At 33.9% G+C, this 23,186-nt stretch overlaps 3 protein-coding genes across 7 annotated transcripts; 2 read left to right on the forward strand and 1 right to left on the reverse strand.

Annotated features, from left to right (window-relative positions):
• The first annotated feature begins 236 nt into the window (after nucleotides 1–236).
• Nucleotides 237–7,434, forward strand: LOC140747384 (isocitrate dehydrogenase [NADP], mitochondrial). Of its 2 annotated transcripts, XM_073079811.1 has the most exons (10): nucleotides 237–387; nucleotides 464–559; nucleotides 936–1,051; nucleotides 4,754–4,898; nucleotides 5,043–5,242; nucleotides 5,835–5,969; nucleotides 6,134–6,237; nucleotides 6,428–6,578; nucleotides 6,764–6,997; nucleotides 7,196–7,434. In XM_073079811.1, the coding sequence occupies exons 2-10, from the start codon at nucleotides 487–489 to the stop codon at nucleotides 7,346–7,348; spliced, it is 1,311 nt and encodes a 436-aa protein (XP_072935912.1). In that variant the 5' UTR covers nucleotides 237–387; nucleotides 464–486; the 3' UTR covers nucleotides 7,349–7,434. The 2 variants fall into 2 exon arrangements, with proteins under 2 accessions (XP_072935912.1, XP_072935913.1); XM_073079812.1 differs by lacking the exons at nucleotides 237–387; nucleotides 464–559; nucleotides 936–1,051 and adding an exon at nucleotides 3,532–3,776.
• Nucleotides 7,435–8,639: 1,205 nt separating this feature from the next.
• LOC140747389 (O-glucosyltransferase rumi homolog) lies at nucleotides 8,640–10,851 on the forward strand. Its single transcript, XM_073079820.1, has 6 exons — nucleotides 8,640–8,900; nucleotides 8,975–9,159; nucleotides 9,247–9,435; nucleotides 9,790–9,920; nucleotides 10,081–10,228; nucleotides 10,420–10,851. The coding sequence occupies exons 1-6, from the start codon at nucleotides 8,780–8,782 to the stop codon at nucleotides 10,837–10,839; spliced, it is 1,194 nt and encodes a 397-aa protein (XP_072935921.1). The 5' UTR covers nucleotides 8,640–8,779; the 3' UTR covers nucleotides 10,840–10,851.
• A 402-nt stretch (nucleotides 10,852–11,253) lies between these two features.
• Nucleotides 11,254–20,404, reverse strand: Serinc (serine incorporator TMS1). 4 transcript variants are annotated; one of them, XM_073079816.1, is made up of 13 exons: nucleotides 20,277–20,404; nucleotides 20,098–20,189; nucleotides 18,471–18,635; nucleotides 18,019–18,107; nucleotides 17,017–17,112; nucleotides 16,479–16,657; nucleotides 15,785–15,900; nucleotides 15,294–15,512; nucleotides 14,963–14,986; nucleotides 14,290–14,425; nucleotides 13,858–13,884; nucleotides 12,380–12,527; nucleotides 11,254–11,759 (listed from the first exon to the last, which is right to left on the reverse strand). In XM_073079816.1, exons 2-13 carry the CDS (start codon nucleotides 20,131–20,133, stop codon nucleotides 11,627–11,629), a joined length of 1,368 nt encoding a protein of 455 aa, XP_072935917.1. In that variant the 5' UTR covers nucleotides 20,134–20,189; nucleotides 20,277–20,404; the 3' UTR covers nucleotides 11,254–11,626. The 4 variants fall into 4 exon arrangements, with proteins under 4 accessions (XP_072935917.1, XP_072935919.1, XP_072935920.1 ...); XM_073079818.1 differs by lacking the exon at nucleotides 14,963–14,986; XM_073079819.1 differs by lacking the exon at nucleotides 13,858–13,884.
• Between the last annotated feature and the right edge of the window lie 2,782 nt (nucleotides 20,405–23,186).

The raw sequence follows: 23,186 nt of genomic DNA on the forward strand, positions 1-23,186 counted from the left end.
GCAGGCTACAACTTCATAGCGGACTAGCAGTTTGGCGCGGACAATAACTTCTAGTCAAAACGCCCCACTACAGCCGAGTGCAACCAATGCAACGAAATGAACAAAATCGATTGTAATGAATTCAGCCGTTATTTGGCTGAAACCGAAAGTTTGACCGAAATCTCTTCTTCGGTCGAAACCGAAACCAAAACCTCAGTCGGTGCAGCGCGGTAAATCGGCGATCGACCAGACGACCACTGAGTTTTGACAGATTTTATATTTATTCACATCCCTATATTGAATCAATCTCGGTCTACTTTTTTATCTAAATCGATCTCTACTTCGATTCAAACTTCAACTACTTCTTCATTCGGTCTGGGACACGTTTGCACGCGGCGAATACGTTACGTGCGTACTCCTGAACTTTGATATATTTTACGATTTTTCCTTTTTGTATTAAATCTATCTTTCGTGTATTATTGAGATTAACCGTACCAAAGCTTAGAAATGGCCGGAAGAAATGCAAAACGGTTACTTCAATATGTTTCTGAACATGCCATTAAATCTCCAGCGAGAAACTGTAAGTATATTATACAATTTAAATTCATTTGTTTCTAATCAAATATTGTTTCCTCAGTTTAGGGTAGTTTAAAGAACCAATTTTAGTCGTGTATATTTTTTTATGTGCTCTTTATGTTGGAAAGTTAAAACATTTTGATTTTGGTTATTAACTCGCAAAAAATAAACAAGAGACGTAAATAAAATCTTATTGAAATGTCTTTTTAAATTTGATTAAATGACTATAAAATAAGTATATTTAGGGCACTTACTGCCCTTAAGTACAATTTTATTTTTATTAGTTACACACCATACATATATATAAAAATCAATAATCTTTTTATGGTATGGTAAATCGTTTGGTGGTATGATAAATAATTTTATGATATTGTTACCAGATGCAACTGCTAAAAGAGTGGTGGCATCAAAGCCTGTGGTAGAGATGGATGGAGATGAAATGACCCGCATCATATGGGAGAAAATTAAGGAGAAACTAATTTTTCCCTATGTTAAGGTAAGTGTATTAGTCTAAGATAGCTGACTGTCATTAAGAAAACACTTTTTTGTTTTAGCACTTAATTACTCTTAACTATCAATTATTATTGTTTCCGAGGGCAGTAACATCACTTGTTAAGGTTTAATATGCATTAATTGGAACAATAACCTACAGCCCGCTATTTGTTGGAGTTCTCATATCATATTTATTGAGGACTTTGCTCTTCATGGATATTGAAGAGAAACCTCTGAAGCATTACGCTGGTATCTATGACTCTTTATTATTTAATTAGCTTTGAGTAATTATTTATTTGTAATTAGCGTATTTATCTTAACTTTTTCTTCTGTGGTTGAAACAGCTTACTTAGTATTTTGCATACTCTTTGTTTTAATTGTTACTGTAGTGAAACTTAATTGCTTCTTATATAATTGTATAAAATATGACCGCATTGTCGAGATAGTTTTCAATTTTGTCTTATCATCTTTTATAGTGTACACTATAATATTATACACTATTGTTGTTGTTGTATTGTTATAATATTATAACATTTTATCTTACTATTGCGTGCATCCAAAACATTGAATATATATTATTGATATTGCACACTATAATAGACAATCTCAAATAACATCTCTTTTCTCGTACTCATCTGTAAAATTATAGAATCACAACTTCAATTTAAATAAAATATCTCTTTTTAAAACTGTCCACTTATAAACATTATTAACATTACGTGTTGAGCTTTTTGAATTAAGGATTTGGATCGAGTAACATCTCATATTTCTCATCCGGATTAATCTTTTAAATTGCATTGGTACGTGTTAGTTTGATATAGACCACTAATTGACTCTGATAAGGCCACACCAAGCAGTTTCATCAAATATGATTGATGATAAAATATGAGTAATATTTTTTTATTTATTTACTTTGGATATAATACCTATATTGACTGCTCTAATCGCAAGAAATGTGACTTGTGGACGCAACTACGCAAAGAGTAGTTTACTGTAATCTAATGTAACAACATTTTTGACAGTACCATGAATAATTCAATTACGAAGAAAATTCTAACAAAACTCGTAAATAGTTCAGTAATAGTAGTAGCAGAAGTAGTGGGACCACAAGAGCTTGGTTTAATAAGAGATTTCTTCTAAGCAAGGTTCACTTTAAGTGTGGCAATAGTAAATATACTCATACATTGTAGTTTGTAGCATCATCATCTCCAGAAATTCAATGTATGTATACATTTAAGTCTCGCAATTTTAGACTGAAAACTATTTTAAAAGTTTGGCCTTTCTGTAACTCTGTAATGTAAGCAAACTGAGAGATGAGAACATCGCTTTCGTTGAAGATATGCAGACATTGTAATTGTTATGTAACGTTGTTATTTTAAAGTTTAAACATCGTGTTAATCACTGCAGTCTCTTATCATCTAATTATAAATCGTTATCTATGAATCCGGCATAAGAAAATTAACGTGCGCAGATTTTTGTGGGTCACGAAAAGAGCAAGGTCGTTGGGTGTGGCGTGCATTCAATGCATAATTTGCACCTAGGTACTTTTACATAAAGGTTGTCTTAACTATGTCGTGATTCCTTGTTATTTTGAGATAACATTATTATCACAGGTATAGTTAAATCATTGACGCATCGTTATATCAGCACGTAGAAAGGCGATACAATCATTTGCATTGTGATAATAGGATAACCAAGGCCATACAAAGGCACATACAAGCGAATTTTCCTTTATGTAACTACATGGTTTGAGTATGAAAGATGTAACAATTACGTGTAACTGCTAACGATATGGTGGGCGACAATTGCGACGAACAAGGCTGATTTAAATGCAGAAATGGGACAGTGAATGAATACATGCTCATGATCAGCTTTCTGAATGTTATCAACTGGTATAACCGGATATCGCAGGACTGGCTGGGCGCGCTTATGTAGCTACTCGTAGCGATGAACTTTTTAAATGCGACGCGCGATCGTTTCACATGACCGTCCCTGAACCTGACTTCTGGCTTTGATAGTTTGTTTAATCTCATAATTAATATTTATTACGAGCCTCTACTCGCTACTCCGCCCACACGTTCTTTGCCTTTCAATATAAGTGACCCTTCTTATTTTTATTTTATGTATATATTTATAGTATAAAATGTAATTGTTTTTATGCCTATATTATTTAGGTAGTTATTTACACAGACAATTTTTTAAAAAATGGGCTTGGGTTAAATAGGCATTTAAATTATCCAATATCATACCAAATAAATATCATCATATTAAATTTAAATATGCTACAGTTATTTATTTGTATCGCTCAAGGATTTTACATACATCCGTATTTACGATACGATGTTATGTAAATAGATATTTTGAACCATTTGTTATTATATTGTTATCAAACAAATATGATATCTTTATCGTTAGTTTACTAGGTTAATATTTGCAGTACACATCTGCTATAATATAATTTTTATGTAAGTATATAACGTTAGATAGTATAACGCTTTTGTTTGTTTTAAGCTAAGTTCTAGTTAATTGTGTTTGCTAAATATTTGTTTAATGTAACCAGGGCCGTATTAGCTCCCACTCACACGTACCACAACGATACCACATCGCTATGACAAAAAGTGGGCAAGCAATGGTTATGAATAGCTGCCTCGCTGCATTTACCAATAGCTACGTTGTGCACTGGATGACCGATAGCTAGCCCCACGCGGTTGCGTTTTGGATGCCATATGGTCAGTATTTCCCACTATGTTGATTTGAAATTGAAGAATAAAATGTGGTTTTTGTCCATAAAATCGTGCATTTTTCTTTATCATGTGGTTGCGGTACGTGTGAATAGGAACTTAAGCTTCAAAGGAAACATACAAAGCTTGTAATGTAAAAGCTCTTGTAATGTATTGGTATATACATCAGAGTAAATATATTTACCTACTCCAAGATACGTATTATTTACTGTTATTTAGCGACTGTAGGTTGTCATTATCTTACTATACCAACTTCCGTGTGAAATTAATTTAAACAATATATTAGTTTATAAAGATATACATTTAATAATATTCATTTTTATTTAAATAAGTAAACTTACACAAACAACAATGGTCCTTTTGTTTCGTATAAATAACCTCGTTAGCATTTTGTGGCGTGGAAAGCTGAAAACACGAATTCTCAATGCTTAAGACACTTGTGCCTATTAGTATCGAGCTTGCAGTATACTTGACGTAAAATATTCATGATATGGCTTATAATGAATATTTAAAGATTACAGATTTGTTATTAGAAAAAGTACCTACTTATTTACTTCGTAAAAATGTTTTTTATATCACGGCGTGCGTAAATGGACGTTTTACGCACGCTTCGCGTGCGCAAAACCCCCATTTCCGACCCCGTAATATAAAATTTTATACAACACGCGGACGAAAAATGTTTTTCTGACTCGTGTGATTGCAGTCCTCGCCTGCGGCTCGGCCTGCAAACTCACACTTGTCAGAAAAAAATTTTTCGTCCTCGTATTGTAATGTACTATTATCACATAATGCAAACCAGACACGTAAATGTCCCATAAAGTTTTAAGGCGTATAAAATATTAACCGGCATTTTTTATGTAAAGAAACTTTTACGAATTGCCCCAGTTTTACTAACTTACTTATGAAATTTAACATTATTACTTCTTATAATGGATTAGTAAATTACTCTAGTTCTCTGTTAATAGTTGGAGTGTCTGTACTTCGATCTGGGTCTCCCTCACCGCGATGCCACCGAGGATCAGGTGACGATTGACGCCGCGCATGCTATCCTGAAGCATAATGTTGGTATCAAATGCGCTACCATTACACCTGATGAGCAAAGAGTTGAAGGTACACTTAAAGAATTGTGTAGTACTTGTGTAATGTACTTGTATGTGGAATTTTGTAGTTTATTCAAAAAAGAGGTTTCCGCTGGCACGTAAAACATTCAAATGTTTAAATAAAATATTGCAAAGATAATCCTTTATATTACAGAATTTAAGCTTAAGAAGATGTGGCTGAGTCCCAACGGCACAATCCGTAACATTTTGGGGGGAACTGTGTTCCGTGAGCCCATCCTGTGCAAGAGTATCCCGCGGGTAGTGCCCGGTTGGACAAACGCCATTGTTATCGGTCGTCACGCGCACGGGGATCAATATAAGGCACAAGACTTCGTCGTTCCGAAGCCTGGAAAGGTATGGTATTATTGGCAGCGTTTGTTACTATAACGATTGAAGTCACATTTGTTCGTGCAAATTCTTATATATGTGGGCGCGCCGGTAGGTAGATCTACAATGGTATTTCGATTCAACTAATTTAACCAACATTTATAAAAATATAGTTAAAATAATTAAATGAATAAGCGTTAATGCCACCATAGTAACAATAACACCCAAGCAAAACACCAAACAGTTCAGAGCACCACCGTGCCGTGCCCACTATTGGACAACTTCTGATCTGTTGACAGTTGCGCGCCCCTTTTTTATACCATGATACAGGTAGCCAATTGTTAATACGGAGCGGTAGTTCGAAATTAATATCATGTGATTTTAAAAACGGAATATGTATATATATGAAATGAAGCATTCTCCCACATATAGCGATACACGCGTATGTATCGCTATATAAGAACGTATGTACCTAGGACCTCAGTATAATTGTAAATACTTAATGAGTATAATTGAGAGTCATTAAATAAATTAGTCATTAATATTATAAATTAAAATGCGTCAATGTATGAACTTACAAATTGCAATTATAAACGTGTTACTATAACAATTTTTACAGGTGGAATTGGTTTACACAACTGCTGATGGAACAGTAGACACAAAGCTTTTGTACGACTTCAAAACGCCAGGTGTCGCCCTTGGCATGTACAATACTGATGAATCTATACGCTCATTCGCACACTCCAGTTTCCAGGTATGTATTTACTTACATGCTATCATATGACGTCAATTAAGAAAAAATGTTACAACTTCTAAAAAGTAGATTCTTAATTTTCCTTTAAAAGGATTTTAATTATATTTAGTCTAGAAACACAATCCCCAACAATTGTCATTAATATAAGATACTATTTGTAACAGGTAGCTTTACAAAAGAAATGGCCGCTGTACTTGTCCACTAAGAACACAATTCTGAAGAGGTATGATGGCCGTTTCAAGGATATCTTCCAAGAGGTATATGAAAGGTAAGTTTTATTTTAAAATTGTCATGTAATAGAAATTCAAAATAAGCAACCATAACATGTAATTATAATGACTTTTTAGTCCAATTTCGATTGAATAGATAAAAATCTGGTAGCTATTTACAAATGGCTAGGAAGGGACTTAAATATAACAAAAAATATATCAAACATAATAATGTATTATTTCTTGTAGTGATTATAAGAAGCAGTTTGAAGATGCCAAGATCTGGTATGAGCACCGTTTAATTGATGATATGGTAGCCCAGGCTCTTAAGAGTTCTGGTGGCTTTGTTTGGTCATGCAAGAATTATGATGGTGACGTACAGTCTGATATCGTTGCCCAGGTACGTAAAATGTACTCTTATATAAAATATTTACTGTAATATGTACATATAAATTTAAATGAAAAATGTAGTCTTGTACATAGATGTTGCAAGATAATCATCTGTAGGTACTCAATATAATTATACATCCAAAAAGTATCATTATAAGTATTATCTAGTGAAGTTTAAATAACATTTGCCCTCAGGGATACGGTTCACTTGGCATGATGACGTCAGTGTTGATGTGCCCCGACGGGCGCACGGTGGAGTCCGAGGCCGCGCACGGGACGGTGACGCGCCACTACCGCATGCATCAGCAGGGCAAGCCCACCTCCACCAACCCGGTGGCGTCTATCTACGCGTGGACCAGAGGCCTCATTCACAGGGCTAAGCTGGATAACACACCCGACTTGGAACGTTTCGCATTAGCTCTTGAAGAGGTATGAACAAGTATTAAGTACATACCCTCATGACAGCGTTTTTAAAACCTTGTTAACATTTATAAAATCACGAGGTTATCTAGAACTTATCGCCGTAATATATTATCATCATTACTGTCGTTAAATGATTTATCAAGTAAAAAGTATTAACTTTGATATGATCTCTCATTAATTAAAAATGTAATTAACTGTTTACAGGCTTGTGTGGAATGTGTAGATGGCGGCAAAATGACGAAGGATCTCGTCATTTGTATCCATGGCATGGCTAATACCAAGGAAGGCATGTACTTACACACTGAAGACTTCCTGCAAGCAATTGCTGAACAACTTGAACGTAAATTATCGAAGTAATGTAAATTTTGTATATAGAGAACATTTTTGTATGTATGTACTGATACCAGTGAATAATGTAAAAATAAAGCCTTAATATTTTCACATTTTATTCGTTTTCTTTAGACTTCATATCAATTAAGTTAACATCAAAACAGTGTAATTGCTGGAATTACAGATTTTTAGTAACCAAAGGGAAAAAATATTACTCTATACCACTTCGTAAATGAGGAAAACTATCAAATATGTGTTATAATTAATTAAGTCTTCTGATTTTTTTAACCGACTTCAAAAAGGAGGTGGTTATCAATTCGGCCGGTTGTTTTTTTTTTTATGTATGTACACGAATTACTCCGCCGTTAGTGGACCGATTTTAATAAATCTTTTTTTATTGTATAGAGACGAGCTGGAAGTTGGTCCCATTTAAATATGGTTAGGATCCATTGATGGTTTCTGGAGAAAATAAGGGGAACTCCTCCATTCATGTAAATATAACAGCCATAATTTCGCCGTTTATGAACCTATTTTAATGCCTTTAATTTCGTGTGTGTACAATTGCTACAAGTTGGTCCCATTTAAATATGATGAGGATCAGAGTGGGTTCTGGAGTCAAAATATGTAACTCCTCAACCGATGGGAATAATTGAGTTGTGTTTGAAGATATTTGGTGTAGGTTCTAATGAAATTACAAAGCCAGTTCATCATTGACTATTTAAGGGTCTGATAATGTGGCTCGGAGACAAAATATGTAACTCCTCAACCGATGGGAATAATTGAGATGTGTTTGAAGATATTTGGTGTAGGTTCTAATGAAATTACAAAGCAAGTTCATCATTGACTACTTAGTTAGGGTAGGTTGGAACATATAAGACAATATAAAACTAAGCGAGCGGGCGGTTCCAATCAATGTAAATTCAGACCCTACCCTAATTCATGATCACGTTTATACAATGTCATATTGTATTAATATACATGTTAGTATGTCATCACTAAAAAGGGTGAAAAAATTTTTTAACAAAAAATACAACCGACTTCTATGTCACTACAAAGTAAAAAATAATTCAAATAAATGTTGGTTTAGTACATATTTCTGAAGTCGGCGCTCATATTAGACACGCTGTGTACATCGTTATCCAACGAAATATATTGTCGTACATATAAGTCGGTTGTATTTTTTGTTAATTTTTTTTATAATTTACGAATCATAAATAATATATTATCTGCGTAACTACATAATAATATGTCGGCTCGAAAGTAGTCTGTGCCTTTGTTAGGAAAAAAGATAGAGTTGTCTGTTGCCAAAATGTCAAATTGTTGTTTGACTTTGAGTTTGATGTCAATAATGTCAAATTGTCAATGTAAAATTGTAAATATACAATCGGCAAAATAGTAATATTCTTATGTTATTCTTAATTTAATACACGATTAAAGTAAGATTTTTAAAATATAGAAATGGAAAATCTTGTTTGTTTCTTTTTGATTTCCTTCACTCTTACTTTAACTTATTCTCATGATAGTGGTGAGTCATGTACTGAGGCGTCGTGTTCAGGTCATTTTAATAAATATAGTAAAGGTAAGTCTGCGTCCAACAAAATTGTCTTAAAAACTTTTGTTAGGTTAGTAATTCATTGATTATATTTTTTTTAGAATTTAATGAGTGGGCTTCGAATTTAGAAAAAGAGCTCAAAATTGCTAAAGAACAGTACGAGCCTTGTATTAAAGTAAACTGCAGTTGTCATAAATCTGTTATAGAACAGGACTTAGCTCCATATACAGATGGTATTACAGAGGATCAGTTTACTATGGCACGGAGCAAAGCCACAAAATATCAGGTAAAGCTTTTGTGTTTTACCATTTCTTACACACCTGTATTATCACCATATTTGAGCTTAGTATCAAAGCATTATTAATATTTTCAGATAATAGATGGTGTACTGTTCAGGGAGAAAGATTGCCATTTTCCAGCAAGATGTGCAGGTGTTGAACATTACTTGAAGGCGCTGGCTACGAAATTGCCAAACTTGGAGATAGCTTTGAATACTAGGGACTGGCCTCAAGTCAACTCTGCTTGGGGTCATAAAAAAGCACCAGTATTTTCTTTCAGTAAGGTCAACATAATCTTCCAATAGATTTATTATTTATATTAATGGAAGCAGACTAAATTCTTTAGTAACTTTACAATTTGCATCTTTCAGTAACTATAAACAATTTTGAATACTGAGTAATAAAGTAAATAATTGCATAAGAAATGTTATGGCCCTATTCCTAAATGTCAGTCCTAAATAACAATTTTGATATTATAATTATTCCAAGTAATTCTTTACTCAATATAATTTCAGTTGCATTTCAAATACTGTAAATAAGAACTTATGACAAATAAATTATAAGGACATTGAAACAGCAAACCATCCATTAATGATTGTTATTAAAAGAATAATGTGTGATATTATTTTTGTGTGCAGACAAAAGATTACTTTGACATAATGTACCCTACATGGAGTTTTTGGGAAGGTGGACCAGCAATCTCTTTATACCCTACTGGCATTGGTCGTTGGGATAAGCATAGATTGTCAATTTCATCAGCAGCCAAGAAGTAACTATATTTTACTATTTTTGACAGTAACAACTTACTTTTTGGTAACAATTAACTCTGAATATGAATTCAAATCCAAACATTATTATAGAAAATTCACATTTCGTTTTACAATATTCTTGTATTGGTAATTATACAAGAGTTAATTTTTGTCTTTTAGATGGCCCTGGGAGAAAAAAGATTCGAAAGCATTCTTTAGGGGTTCTAGGACTAGTGAAGAAAGAGATGCACTTGTATTACTGTCTCGATCACAACCTGATCTTGTTGATGCACAGTACACTAAGAACCAAGCTTGGAAATCAGATGCAGTAAGAGCTACCATATAATCACATTAATGCTGAAAATAATTATAATTAGGTTAAACTTAAAAATTTGTGTATTCCAAAAATGTTTTATTAAATCAAGAATGACTTATTGTACTTGTTATTTTTGGCAAATAACATTTTTAATGTTTTATACGGGTATCATTATTTACTAAAGGTATTTTATATTTTTGCAGGACACACTTTATGCAGCACCTGCTTCAGAAGTGCCTTTTGAAGAACATTGTAAATACAAATACCTCTTCAATTACAGAGGAGTAGCAGCTAGTTTCCGATTTAAGCATTTATTTTTGTGCAAATCTTTAGTTTTTCATGTTGGTGATGAGTGGCTGGAGTTTTTCTATCCCTCTATAAAGCCTTGGGTGCATTATATACCCATTAGTCCGAAAGCAACTCAAAGTGATCTTGTGAAATATATAGAGTATTTTAAATTACATGATTCATTAGCACAGGAAATTGCTAATAGAGGGTTTGAACACATTTGGGAAAACTTAACTGATAAGGATGTGAAATGTTACTGGAAGAAGCTGTTAAAAAAATATTCAAAACTTGTTAAGTATGAAGTGCAAAAAGATCAGGATCTCATTAAAATATAATTTTAACCTTAACGTTTTTTTATATATTTCAAAAGCATTTATAATAATTTTTATATACTACTATTTTTAGCAAAATAAATTAGGTTATTGTTATTCTCCATAAAATTTAATAGGAACTAAAATTATTGCTTTTTCATTGGAATGGTTCTTCTAACAACGGGAATGGGTGGGAATACTCGGGGAGGACCTGAAATTCAATAAAAAACCACAACATTTAAAAAACAATATCAATAAAATCTAAGTGGGATAGTATTGTAATCTCAAGACCAATCTTGTTGAATTTTCCGTCGTTTAGGATCAGTTTGATGAAACTACTCTCTGTAATTACCAAATTTACATGGTAATACAGTTTGCCGTTTGTTGCATCTACTTAATTTTATGAGGTATACAAGTATAATAATGAAACCCAAGTACTGCGTTTAATGAATAGGCTTTTATTGTTTTAGGTGAAATAATAACAAAGAGATAACAGTTTAAGAGATTTGAGGAAGTGATTATACAGATTATAGTTCAATAGTGAAATAACAACATTATAGATTGGTTTAAGGGCCTCATTATTTGAAAATTGCAATAAATATATATATAAAAAAACAAACATCTAGCACTAATAAATTTATCATAATCAGTAATAGTAATTAATTATAATGGAAAAAGAGATCAAATTCACGAAATGCATAGATATTTGAAAAAAAAATGACAGTCCTATTAGTCTACGGATACACTTTTCAATCTAAGTGACTATACATACTACTACACTAAATAAGAGGAGTAATTATAATTGACAAGCTTAACTAAAGTCGCGGTCGGGGAAGATGGCGGGCGCGACCAGGGTCCAGATGTAGAGACCGATGCACATCCACGACGATGTTATCTTGATCCACATAGACGCCACATTTTCTTTGGACAGCTGCGAGCTTGGGCTAGAAATATTATTGTTAATTATTTGTGGCTTGTCACCATTTTTGACAAATTTCTCACATTAAATATTCGTCAATGGACGAAGTCTGATGAGTATGTAGAATTCACTATGTTTAATACATACGATGGTAAGTGACTATTGTCGCCCATAGACATTCTTAATGAACCCTAGACAAAGTTAGATTTCTATGCAAAGAACATAAGTCTAGAAATTTTTTTTTTTTTTTTTTTTTTTTTTATAATATGAGAGTAGCAGACGAGCATGCAGTCCACCTGATGGTAAGTGACTACTGCCGCCCATGGACATGTGTAATCAACCCCAGATAGGATTAGATATTCCTACCTGAGGTCGGCCACAGATGCGCCGCTACCCCTGAGGACTAAGCTGGAACGCCTCGGAAAAGTCTATCTCCCTTACCACACCCTTCAAACCGGAACACAGCTGCGCCTAACACTGCTGTTATTAGGTAGAAATAGGTGTGGCGGTGGTGCCGCCGGAGTCGAACCACAAAGGGTTCTACCACCTTCAAAAAATAATTGAAGAGTACTTAAAAATAAATTAATTTCGTGAAAATGTTTAATCCTACACCGTATTTATGGTATTCGTAAAACAGATACGTACTTGTACCAGTTGGTGAGCGTCATCATGATATACAGGGAAGCCAGCGCGAAGACCACGTGGAAGAACGTCCAGGAGTACGCCACGCCTTCGCCCTCGTTGTCGTGCACCTTGGCCTCGTTGCCGCCGGACTCGCCCCCGTCAGCGACTTCTATAGAACCATAACCTGCGCTCAGTGAGCGAACCAACATGCAGCGAATTAGGCTTGCTTGCTACTAATGATCCTACATATAAAATAGACGAAGTAATCACATGAACACCTAAATGCTATTTTTCGTATCAACAGCGTTTTCATTGACCGACACCGATAAGTCTTATCGTCACTAAAATAATGGACTGCCATATACGTTATCCTGACCTTTTCATTCAACGATGGGGCACTAATGTGGTTAGAGATAAAAGTGATAAAACAGAAATTTCATATCACATGGATAAAACAAACTGCAAATTGGACTGATGTGACTAAAATGCATGACAAACATGCTGCAGATAAGCAGAATGGCGAAGATCTGAGACCCAAGTAATGTTACTTACATATGTTACATTACTAACATCATTATATCGCTAAGTCATATCTTATTCTTCTTATTTTGGGGCTAATCTTTGCGGTGCAGACTTAGTACCAAACCAATAAGTCTTCGCCGCCAGTCGGTGATGATTAACCTAACAAATTGGTGTCGGCCAATTAAATATAAATACGTATATGTTCTCCTCAATGGAACCAAAATATGCATAATAGCTTCACATAGATATTTGACTGACATAATACGCATTAGAATCATTGTTACGTTCGCTATATCTATTGGCTACAATCATCTACTGTCACTATCTACTGATGATAGTTTATAATGAAAATAAACTCTCTTGATGTAACATTATTTTCTTCGTAAAATTCACTTAATGTTTCACTTATTAAAGTGTTCACGCATATCATAAACTTCCTATTTATTTTTAAGCTTATTAATGCATATCAAAATACATTCTTCAAAGGGTTATAATGTACATTCAAATTATTATCTATGATATGTATTTGATTAGGTACTTATATTATTAGTAATTTGATTATTATGTCCCACCTCATTACACGAAACGAGCACTTTATGAGGGTAATTATAGCAAAGTAAGCTACACCATCACCTGCCAAGTTGTATGTATTCATTCAATTTACACATGCATTCTCAAGCCATCAAGTACACATATTCAAGAGATGGTAATTTTGTTTCAAACAAATTCCTTATAAATTTTGTTATGCATTACGCACACTAGAACAGTGTGTTGAAGTAATCTTTCAGCTTTCAGTGTACAATATTAAATTAAAAGGTCGAGTTTACTATTTATCATGTGAGGTGCAGGTGCAACACACACATAAATAAATCTCTTCCAACTAAATACAAATCAATTATCTCTATATTTTCCTTTGTAGACCATTATGTAGAAGTATATCTCTTGGATATGTGTTCTAGATGTACTACTAACATTACCTTCGTTAGCAATGAGCCCTCCTTGTCCTTGCGCCGGGTTCCCGCCGCGCGTCAACCGCAAACAACGTACAAGTGTGTTAGTATTATGGACCTAATTCTTATACATATACACTACCACTACTGAATAAATTTAATATAAATGCTTAACATAAAAATACTGTTGTATTATATAATTAAAAGAAAAGTATACTTGCAATAAAATTTGTTAAAAGTATTTGTTACTTATATTATGCAAGTCATATAAGCCCATTTATATTCTCATAATAAGAAAATAAAATGTATTTTTATCATAATAATGCAATCTTTCTAGTGGCAAATAAATGATGTGTAGATTCGTTATGATCCAAAGAAGAGAAAATTTGCAATATGTATTAAATCCATTTCCATGATCTCGAAGTTTATAATGTTGATAATAAAGAAAGATATATTCACCTCCACTGCCCTCCTTGGCGAGGATATGCTCTGACATGGTGATCTTGGACGAGGAGGATGCAGTCCTGATGCAGGAGTACAACACGCTCAGCACCCAGATGATAAGCCCGATTATAGATTGTTTATCGAACGATGTCTGCGAACATACAATTTATCAACAATCAAATGTGAAACAAGCTGGAAAGATTCGTCTAACTACTAGCAATTTGTATCGTGTAAAATCCAAAGTAAGTATTCCAAGTTCAGGCATTCAAAATGTGGTATAAATGGGTTCTACTTGGCTTTGGAGTAATTAAATATGACGACAAATGTGTCTGAACTACTGAGAAAAGTACTGTAAGTAATGTGCGGAAAACTTTGCATAAATTAAAGAAATAAAAAGTACAGCAAGTCAGATCATTCTTTACTTGATAGGCTGTAATAATGTAATACTTTTAATAGGGGTGATATTCTAAAAATGTGTGTAGTTAAATAACATACATAAGGAATACAATGTAACAAATAAATGTGTGAATAGTAAGGTAAAATAAATGCTGAATTAGATATAATGGGTTTGAAGGCTTTCAACAAATATTGTATTAAACCAATCATTAAGAGTTTGTAACAATAAAAGTGCAATGTGAAATATTTCTACAGGACATTGGATGATAGTTTTGATTTCATTTGTACATACCCAATAAATGTCTTCAGGTGTTTCCTTGTTACGCAGAATTAAATATAATACACAAAATTACATAGAAGAAGTACTTACAATAAATATTTTGGATAGAATAAAAGAAAATGTTTGAAATGTGTATATTATGTAAGATATTACCAATGGCAATTTTTCACATGATTCAACTAAAAGTAATAGTCTTCTATTTATTGTACGGTAGAGAATTTCTGAATTTGCAAATCTTCTTTCTAGTTTCTAGTTTTAAAATTGATCATTTCAAATGGAAATAGCAATCTCATCACCCTGATACCAATAAAAATACAATTCACACATGCACACGCACACTCACCTGATTGGTTGCACTGATGCTGGCGTTACACTCGCCCGGGGAGTTGGAGAGCGCGGACCAGGTGAGGTAGGTGACATAGAGCGCCACCACCGAGGACTGCAGCAGGCCGGAGCGCGGCTGCTGCTCCTGCACGGCCGGCAGGATCGACACGCCGCTCACTATCACCACCAGGATCAGGTTGATCGAGATGAAGAACTTGGAGAGGTCGCAGCCGTCCGCCTGGAACAATGTTACACTTAAATGCATGCAATGACAGAAATTAAAGTGTCACAAAATTTATTAAAGACCATAACTGCTAAGGCTTGTGATGTAGATTAGGTATATATGGATACACAAAAAAAAAGAAAATGAAAATAAATTCAATAATGTGTACAAAAAATATTTTCACTGTTGCATTCTAATTAAGGAAACGGTTGCTTTTTCTGTTTTAGTAAAACGTCAGGAAGACCCGACATACATAAGTTCATTAAAAATATTTTCTTTTAGTTTACCTTGGTGTAGTAGACATAAAGAAGCACGATACCAACGAGAGCGCACGCGAAGCACGAGAGCATTGCTATCAGCAACGCCGCATACCAGCCACGCGATTGAGATTCTTCGTAACTTGCTGCAATACATTATTCTCTCTTACATCAATTACTGTAGAACACTAATAATAGAAGGTGGTAGAACCCCTTGTGGTTCGACTCCGGCGGCACCACCGCCACACCTATTTCTACCTAATAACAGCAGTGTTAGGCGCTACTGTGTTCCGATTTGAAGGGTGTGGTAAGGGAGACAGACTTTTCCGAGGCGTTCCAGCTTAGTCCTCAGGGGTAGCGGCGCATCTGTGGCCGACGTTAAGTAGGAATATCTAATCCTATCTGGGGTTGATTACAGATGTCCATGGGCGGCAGTAGCCACTTACCAACAGGTGGACTGCATGCTCGTCTGCTACTCCCATATTATAAAAAAAAAATTAAACACGATGTAACTAAAATATTCAATTTTAAAGGGATTTTCGTTCTTATTTGTTACTGTCTCAGACTCTTTTCTAACATGTTTATGAAGAGCTAAGATGTTCAATTATTTGAGAAAGGTGTACTGTGTAAAAGAATCCATTTAAGATCTATCGTCATGTCATAATTTTTAACAAAAATGTGAATCGGTTTACTTAAATCAACTCTGCCGTTGAGTGATACTTACAGACCCATTTTTCGGCCCACGTGTGCGCGAAATCAATGATCAAAATAAGTTGTATGATGATAAAACAGAAGCCACCGATCATTCCAAATACCATCCAAACTGAGGCAAACTGTCCTTCTGGGATGAAGAAAGCACCCACAACGCCGCCAATGACCACAAGATATTTAATTCCCCAAAAACTGGAAGTGAAAAAAAAAAAAATATTTTACACTTTCACAAATCCCATTTTTCATAAATGAAATTCAAATTAACTCAAACCCTCTATATGTAATTTGTAGCCAGTTGTTAGCTCAGGTAGTTACAATGGCAATATAAATGGATTATATGTAAATTATCATCATTTTAAGTGATGAGAGTCTGTAACCAATCCCAAATGGTTTCTACATCGGAATTTTATTAAGAGCGTCAAGTATTATTCAAATTTCGTAACGAATTTAGATTGTTGGTAGCAAAGCAATTATGTTTAAGCATTTGTAGCACTTGTACTTGTACTAAACATCTTATTTATTGACATATAATTTAAATTAAAGTCAAATACCCATTTTGTATCCCTGCCCGAGGATCTTTAGAAGATTTAACACCAATCATTATAAGTGCCATGAGTAGGAAGAAGAGACATGTCGCGAAACAGATCCTGTCAACAAAAATAAATATAGCTTATATGTAGCAATTACATACTAATTAATACTAATCCTATGTAATCTCATTAACTAAAGACAGCATGGAACTTGAAGCAAATTAAGACTTACAAGCTAGTTTGACAAAATCATAATCCTATGTCCTACCAAACTGTAGTGAATCATTAATTTTAATATCAATAGAAAGTTCATTATAGTAACATAGATAACATAACAGATACATAGTTCTAAAGTAGTGGATTTATTTATTTAAGAGGTTTAGATTTTTTCTGAAACAAAAATATATTTTTTGTTTAAAATAGGCAACTGTTTAACTTTAGGTAAACAAGGTTGTGGGTAGTCTAGTTAGTAGGTAGTCAAAGGCCTGTTGTACATAATAAAAGGTGTAGCATGCATTCAAGTGCCCTCTGAAAATAGGTCAATGAAAAACGAGGTCATGTGTCTGCAGTTGCCCAAATGTGGATAAACTATTATTACATTATGTTCAGGGGGGTTACTACCATCTTGTGAAACAATATTATTTCAATCATACATTGAAATTTCGTAACTCGACATCGTTAAAGTAAGATTGTTTTTATCACATTACAATAAACAGTTTTGTATTATATCAGTTGAAATTATTCATTCTTTTTAATGCGTAAAATTAATAAGGGTTTAAGTTTGTTCAACAGCGTATGACATAATATTTTACTCTTTTAAGGAGGTTGTGGTACGAAACAAAATAATGTTGAGGCAAATTTGAAATAAATGTTTCCTGAACTATGATGGTTTTTAAAATATGGTGGTAGGCCCCCAGGACTAAACAATGCACCTGATAAAATAATTGTATTTCTTTACACTAAAACTTTTGTACAGGAAGTATATACCAGTTATGATATCTTGTTATGTAATATTAATTATACCTGTAAACAGCCAAGTATCCAACAGCTTGATCACAATCTACCTTGAAACTACCCGGCACTAATCCTGTTGAATTCTCACAAAATGGTAGCTGAAATATAAAGTAAGGTAAGTAAAATTTTATTATAATTGAAATGTCTCCTTCTTATTTAAATTGTCTGAAATCAAAATGCAAATATTTTCAGAAATGAGAAAGCAAATATCTTCTCCAAAAATTTTTCCTAGTCATATCCTATCTATCCTATCCAGGGAATTATTACATTACATATTTACAACATTTGAAAACTTAAAAAAAAACAGTTTTTCTATTATTTTTATATACTTCTATTATCTTAAAAAAATACTAAATCTTATTAATATTTATATGCAATTTTTGTTACCAGCACAATGCTTAAGTGCTTAGCTTATTTAAACGATAAAGCTTTGATTAAATTACATAATATTCAGTTGATACCTTTTTCATTTGTTCATGTAACCCTGGCGCTAATGTGATGCAGGCAAGTACCATCATGACGAGCAGCATCAGAGTGTACATGAGGCGGCTGGAAGTAGAGTTGGTGCACGAGGGACATGCTGAACAGCAGAGGGAACATGCCGCACTGCCGCAACAGCAGGCTAGCTATAACAAAAATTAATAGAGATGTTGTTTATGTTGCAAATTTAGACATAAAATAATGTACAATAAATAACATAAGGCATAGATATAAGATATATGTTATTTGAAATAGAAGAAGACAGACAATCTTCAGATAAATGGAGAAAAACATAAGAGTAATTGACTGTAATTGAGTCGTCATCATATCGGTCTGACGCGCATAGGGTCCTGGGTTTGATTCCCGGCCAGACAGACTTCTAAATGATGAATTTAGATTTCTGTTGTCTATGTGTGTGTCCATGGCATCCATGACACAGGGGATCCTAGTGTGAGGCTGCATGTGGAAATTATCTAAAAATTGACATAGCAAATTGTGATGTGTATGTATATCACCTAGTGTTAAGTAACACATGCATATTGCGGTGTGAGAGTCAGATGAATGGTTCTACATTTTGTCAATTTTACAGGAGAGCAAAAATAATGCGATAATTCACCATTTCGAACTTTGCCAGCTCGTTAATAGGGATAATATACAGTTATGATATTGCGATGATACAGTGATATTGTGGACATACAATAATCTATGATTAAAAACGTATTTTTTGCAAATACGTTCTTATAGGTCTATCAGTTAACATGATTAAAACGAATTTAATGTTACGCATAATATGTTAATCTGGTTCAATCGAAAGTAGGTCTTATGTTATTTCTTTTTCTTGTAACTTGTTAAATATTGAATATAGCGTTACGTCATTGTGCCATTGCATAAAGAACTACATTGTAAACCGTTTGGTGAAAAAAAAAACTATTTTTGATTGTTTTGTAGATACGTTTATCTGACTCTTACACAGCGATATACACATAATTAATGCCAAACAGTATAGGAACCCAACCTGCATTCTATTGCAAATAGATATAACAATGTCTGTTTGCAATAGGAGTCAGGTTGCTTCATATGTAGCAACATGCAAAGAAAACTGTAAGGCATGTATTAGTAAACTTGATTAAGGAAGTATATTATTATACAACAGATGAGTATATGTTGTCTCTACGCCTCTATTAGAGAGTATATAAAAGCCGTTACTGTTACATTACTGCCTTGAAGATGTCAAAGCTTATGTTTGCTTTAGGATTTCCCAAAGATAAAACGAGGAAAATTGTCATAATGATGAAACTAAATGAGATGACTAATTCATCTTTTGTCTTGACATGATAAAAGAACCATTTTATTCTAAATGTAAATATAACAATGGCTTTAGATGTTTTCAGGTGTTTTCAGATAATAAAAACTTAAAATGGTGTTTTACTTTAAACACGTCAGGGACAACGTAATGGTATTGATTTTTTGCCTACATTCCAACTTCTAATGTATAAAATACTTGTGGGTTACCTACACAGTCCTAAAGCTGCATATTAATTAACTAAATCAGAAAGTAACAAGTTTTCTGCAGTAATTACGCATGTAATATTTTATTTATGCCCTTACCTGTGCAGCAGAACAAAGGCCTAATACTGCTCCCATTTTCACCACAACACTTTATTGATTGCACAAAATGGCGATGTTTTGAATCTTCTTATCTAGAAAGAAATAAAGGCGAATACAATAACACTGTACAAAATAACAGTGTACTATAAAAGGAATTGATCACAATAAAAAAAATATACCTAGCATCAATGACAAGATGAAAGATCAGTGACAAAACAAGGCTAAACCAAAGAATATATTTGATGGATCAAAATGACAAATGACAATGACATTAAAATAATTGTCAATTTTATTCTAGGCTATCTTTGAAAATTCCGTGTTACCAGGAAAAAAATATCAAAGTTTTAGCAAACAAGAATCTTTATATGGGATGAGCCTACGTTAGTAGGATAATATACCTATGGAGATGAGGAATGATCAAAATGATGAGAGTACAACACATCTAAAATGACACCATAAAGTTGGCTAGTAAATGTTGCAGGTGTTGCATAAAAGGCTGCTAACAAAGAAAATTTAAATATATTTTATCACTTTTTGTCGGATGATCACTATTTAAGGCGGGCAGGGAGTGATAGTGTCCTACGAGTAGGTGGATCTAATTCATATATATTCGGGCTTTACCAATATTCATGGTCTCTCTATTCATTCGTGGTAAGACCGTCCGTGTAAACCGACTACTGAACTTTATCCTTCGCGGAGTAGTGCAATGAATGAAGGGTGACCAGGTCAAATACTTCCGCAGAATACTCATCATTCTAAATACGGTAGAAGGCGCTGAGGGAACTGCAGTGGTTGGAACTTAAGAAAGCAATCTATTTGTTATTCGTGCGCTTGCTACATGTCCGTCTATCACCGCTTACCGAAGTAGGACTGCCGATAGACAGTGACTGCCTCGAGTCGGCCGGCGGGTTGCAATCTCATATTTATTAAACAAACGGCGGGTAGTACTGGTAGTTACCATACGTTTTACTATACAAAGGGTGGGTAGTACACGACAGGAAACTCTCCGCAACCTTAATAAAGATTGTAACCGATCGGAGATTTTTGAATCGTTAAAGATTGGGACTGCGCATTTCTCACACTGCAGTGCACAAGTGGGTTAAGTTGGATGCTCCATACCTATACCATATAAATTAGGCTTTTTCTGCTGAAATGAACTGCTTGACTCTGTTTAAGAAGCCCAGTTTCTTTGATCCCAACCAATATGTCTAAATTACCATCGTGAATTTAGTAATTGTTTCCCTACCCGTACCTCATTCGATGCCAAATTTCGATGATAAAGCAAAACAAGTAGTTATTTATTTATTTTTATTTATTAAACGTTATTTATCCGATAGCCGACTATAATTGATTAAATGGCTTAGCTTATAGCCTTATAGCTTAGATAAGCTAGTTGCGACATATTATAAGCAATGCGTGTTTGTCTGGAGACACAGTAGGTATAGGCCGAGAACGCACTGCGGTTAAACGCAGACTGAATAAATATAGCTGAAAACGCTAAAACGCATACGAACACGCACTGCGGTTTTTTTTTATTTCAGTCTCATCATGGATTTCAGGCGAACAGCACGTGTTGTGGGGTTAGTTTCATCGCTCGCCCATCGAGACTGAATAAAAAACCAATGATATTTAAAACTATAGATATGTTACCTGCCCACTAAACAACATAAATAAGTGAGCGAACCGCGAGCGCATTGACACACAAATGCACGTTTTTCATTTTGCTTACTTGATATTTTATAAGTGACAGAGCTATTGGAACAATGTGATAAAAAAAGACAACTAATGTTTGCTATTGCGTTTCAAGATTCAATACGTAAATTTCTACGTAAATTTTGCTTATCTATCACTACTTAATATGGGCTTAATACTTAATATGCGGAAGGAATACGTTATCTCTTTTTTGTCAGTTACGTAATTATGGCGGACCAAACACGAAAAATTATCAAGATATATGATTTCTCCTCATTTACTTGTGATATGTGATTCCATGAAGCTTGTGTATTTTTTTACATAATGTGTAAATTTACGCATTGCACAAAAGGCATTTTGAGGCTTAGAAGACTAAAATAATGACGTTTAACGTGTACAGTGACATACGTACGTGTCAGTTACTACGCCGCGCGAGAGCGACTGGAGTCGATTCACTCCAATTGGTGTATTTTGTATATTTCGTGTTTTACCCGCTAGTAACGTATCTTTACTTTATATCAATGCGCCACCATACAATTACTATGGGAGACAAAAAAACCGCGCTTTAAACAAGCCGCGGTCAAAATGTAACAATAAATCAGTCGCCTGAAAAAGTCACTAGTGCGTGCACTTGTATAGAAAGCAATATGTTTTATATTTTTGCGGTTTCAGTCTTGCGGTTAAACGCGTTTAATCGCATTGCGGTCTCCGCCTTAAAGTTAATTAGTACCTATGACCCTTGGGTATAACGATAGACCTATAACAACAGACATTTTTTTTCCTAAATCTATCCAATCTTTTATAATCCAAAAAAGTACGTTTTCTATATTCGGTTATCTTACGTTTTAAGTGATAAAGTGTTACAAAAACATAAAACTCAGAAAAGACGATGAAATTATTTTTAATCAGTGCGTAAGTGAATGCAGTTGCCTTACACTCTTCCTTAAAAAAAGCACTGAAATACGCGCGGACTATTATTTGACGCATAAATCTGACGTCTATATTTTTTTATTGCGTTATTATTAATAATGATTGTTGTTGTTATTATTAATAATCGGAAGAATGGCTTGGGTGAGATTTTTTTTATTTGTATGTAATAAATTTTCGCTTGCATGCTTATTTTTCCCGCATTCTTCAAAAATTAAAAAGATTTTCAGAATATTACAAAATAATTACAAAATAATTACTTCGTATCAAAATGGTATCAAATGAACGGACTTTTATATTTAATGGATAGACGTATAGGTGAGGGAAAATAATACCACAGTAATTCTAATAATTGCAATATATATATATTTTTAAAGACATAAATTCATTCTAAACTTATTGAGGTATAATGTTCCAGACAAAATAATCTACTCTAAGTAGTAGTACACAATAAAATTAATATTTTTCTT

Source organism: Epargyreus clarus, unplaced genomic scaffold (assembly GCF_041222505.1).
Source record: "Epargyreus clarus isolate Ecla_fem2 unplaced genomic scaffold, WU_Ecla_fem_2.2 ptg000014l, whole genome shotgun sequence".
NCBI classification, from domain to species: Eukaryota; Metazoa; Arthropoda; class Insecta; order Lepidoptera; family Hesperiidae; genus Epargyreus; species Epargyreus clarus.

What these genes read in the sequence shown, in the direction of transcription:
- LOC140747384 (XM_073079811.1), top strand. Translation starts at nt 487, where the DNA reads ATGGCCGGAAGAAATGCAAAACGGTTACTTCAATATGTTTCTGAACAT. An exon ending in TTCCAAGAGGTATATGAAAG is followed by an intron (nt 6,238 to 6,427) that starts GTAAGTTTTATT and finishes TATTTCTTGTAG; the next exon opens with TGATTATAAGAAGCAGTTTG. An exon ending in AGTCTGATATCGTTGCCCAG is followed by an intron (nt 6,579 to 6,763) that starts GTACGTAAAATG and finishes ATTTGCCCTCAG; the next exon opens with GGATACGGTTCACTTGGCAT.
- LOC140747389 (XM_073079820.1), top strand. Translation starts at nt 8,780, where the DNA reads ATGGAAAATCTTGTTTGTTTCTTTTTGATTTCCTTCACTCTTACTTTA. An exon ending in TTTTAATAAATATAGTAAAG is followed by an intron (nt 8,901 to 8,974) that starts GTAAGTCTGCGT and finishes TATTTTTTTTAG; the next exon opens with AATTTAATGAGTGGGCTTCG. An exon ending in CAGTATTTTCTTTCAGTAAG is followed by an intron (nt 9,436 to 9,789) that starts GTCAACATAATC and finishes TTTTGTGTGCAG; the next exon opens with ACAAAAGATTACTTTGACAT.
- Serinc (XM_073079816.1), bottom strand. Translation starts at nt 20,133, where the DNA reads ATGGGAGCAGTATTAGGCCTTTGTTCTGCTGCACAG. An exon ending in CGGGCAGGGATACAAAATGG is followed by an intron (nt 16,658 to 17,016) that starts GTATTTGACTTT and finishes TTTCACTTCCAG; the next exon opens with TTTTTGGGGAATTAAATATC. An exon ending in AGGGCTCATTGCTAACGAAG is followed by an intron (nt 12,528 to 13,857) that starts GTAATGTTAGTA and finishes ATGGTTCTATAG; the next exon opens with AAGTCGCTGACGGGGGCGAG.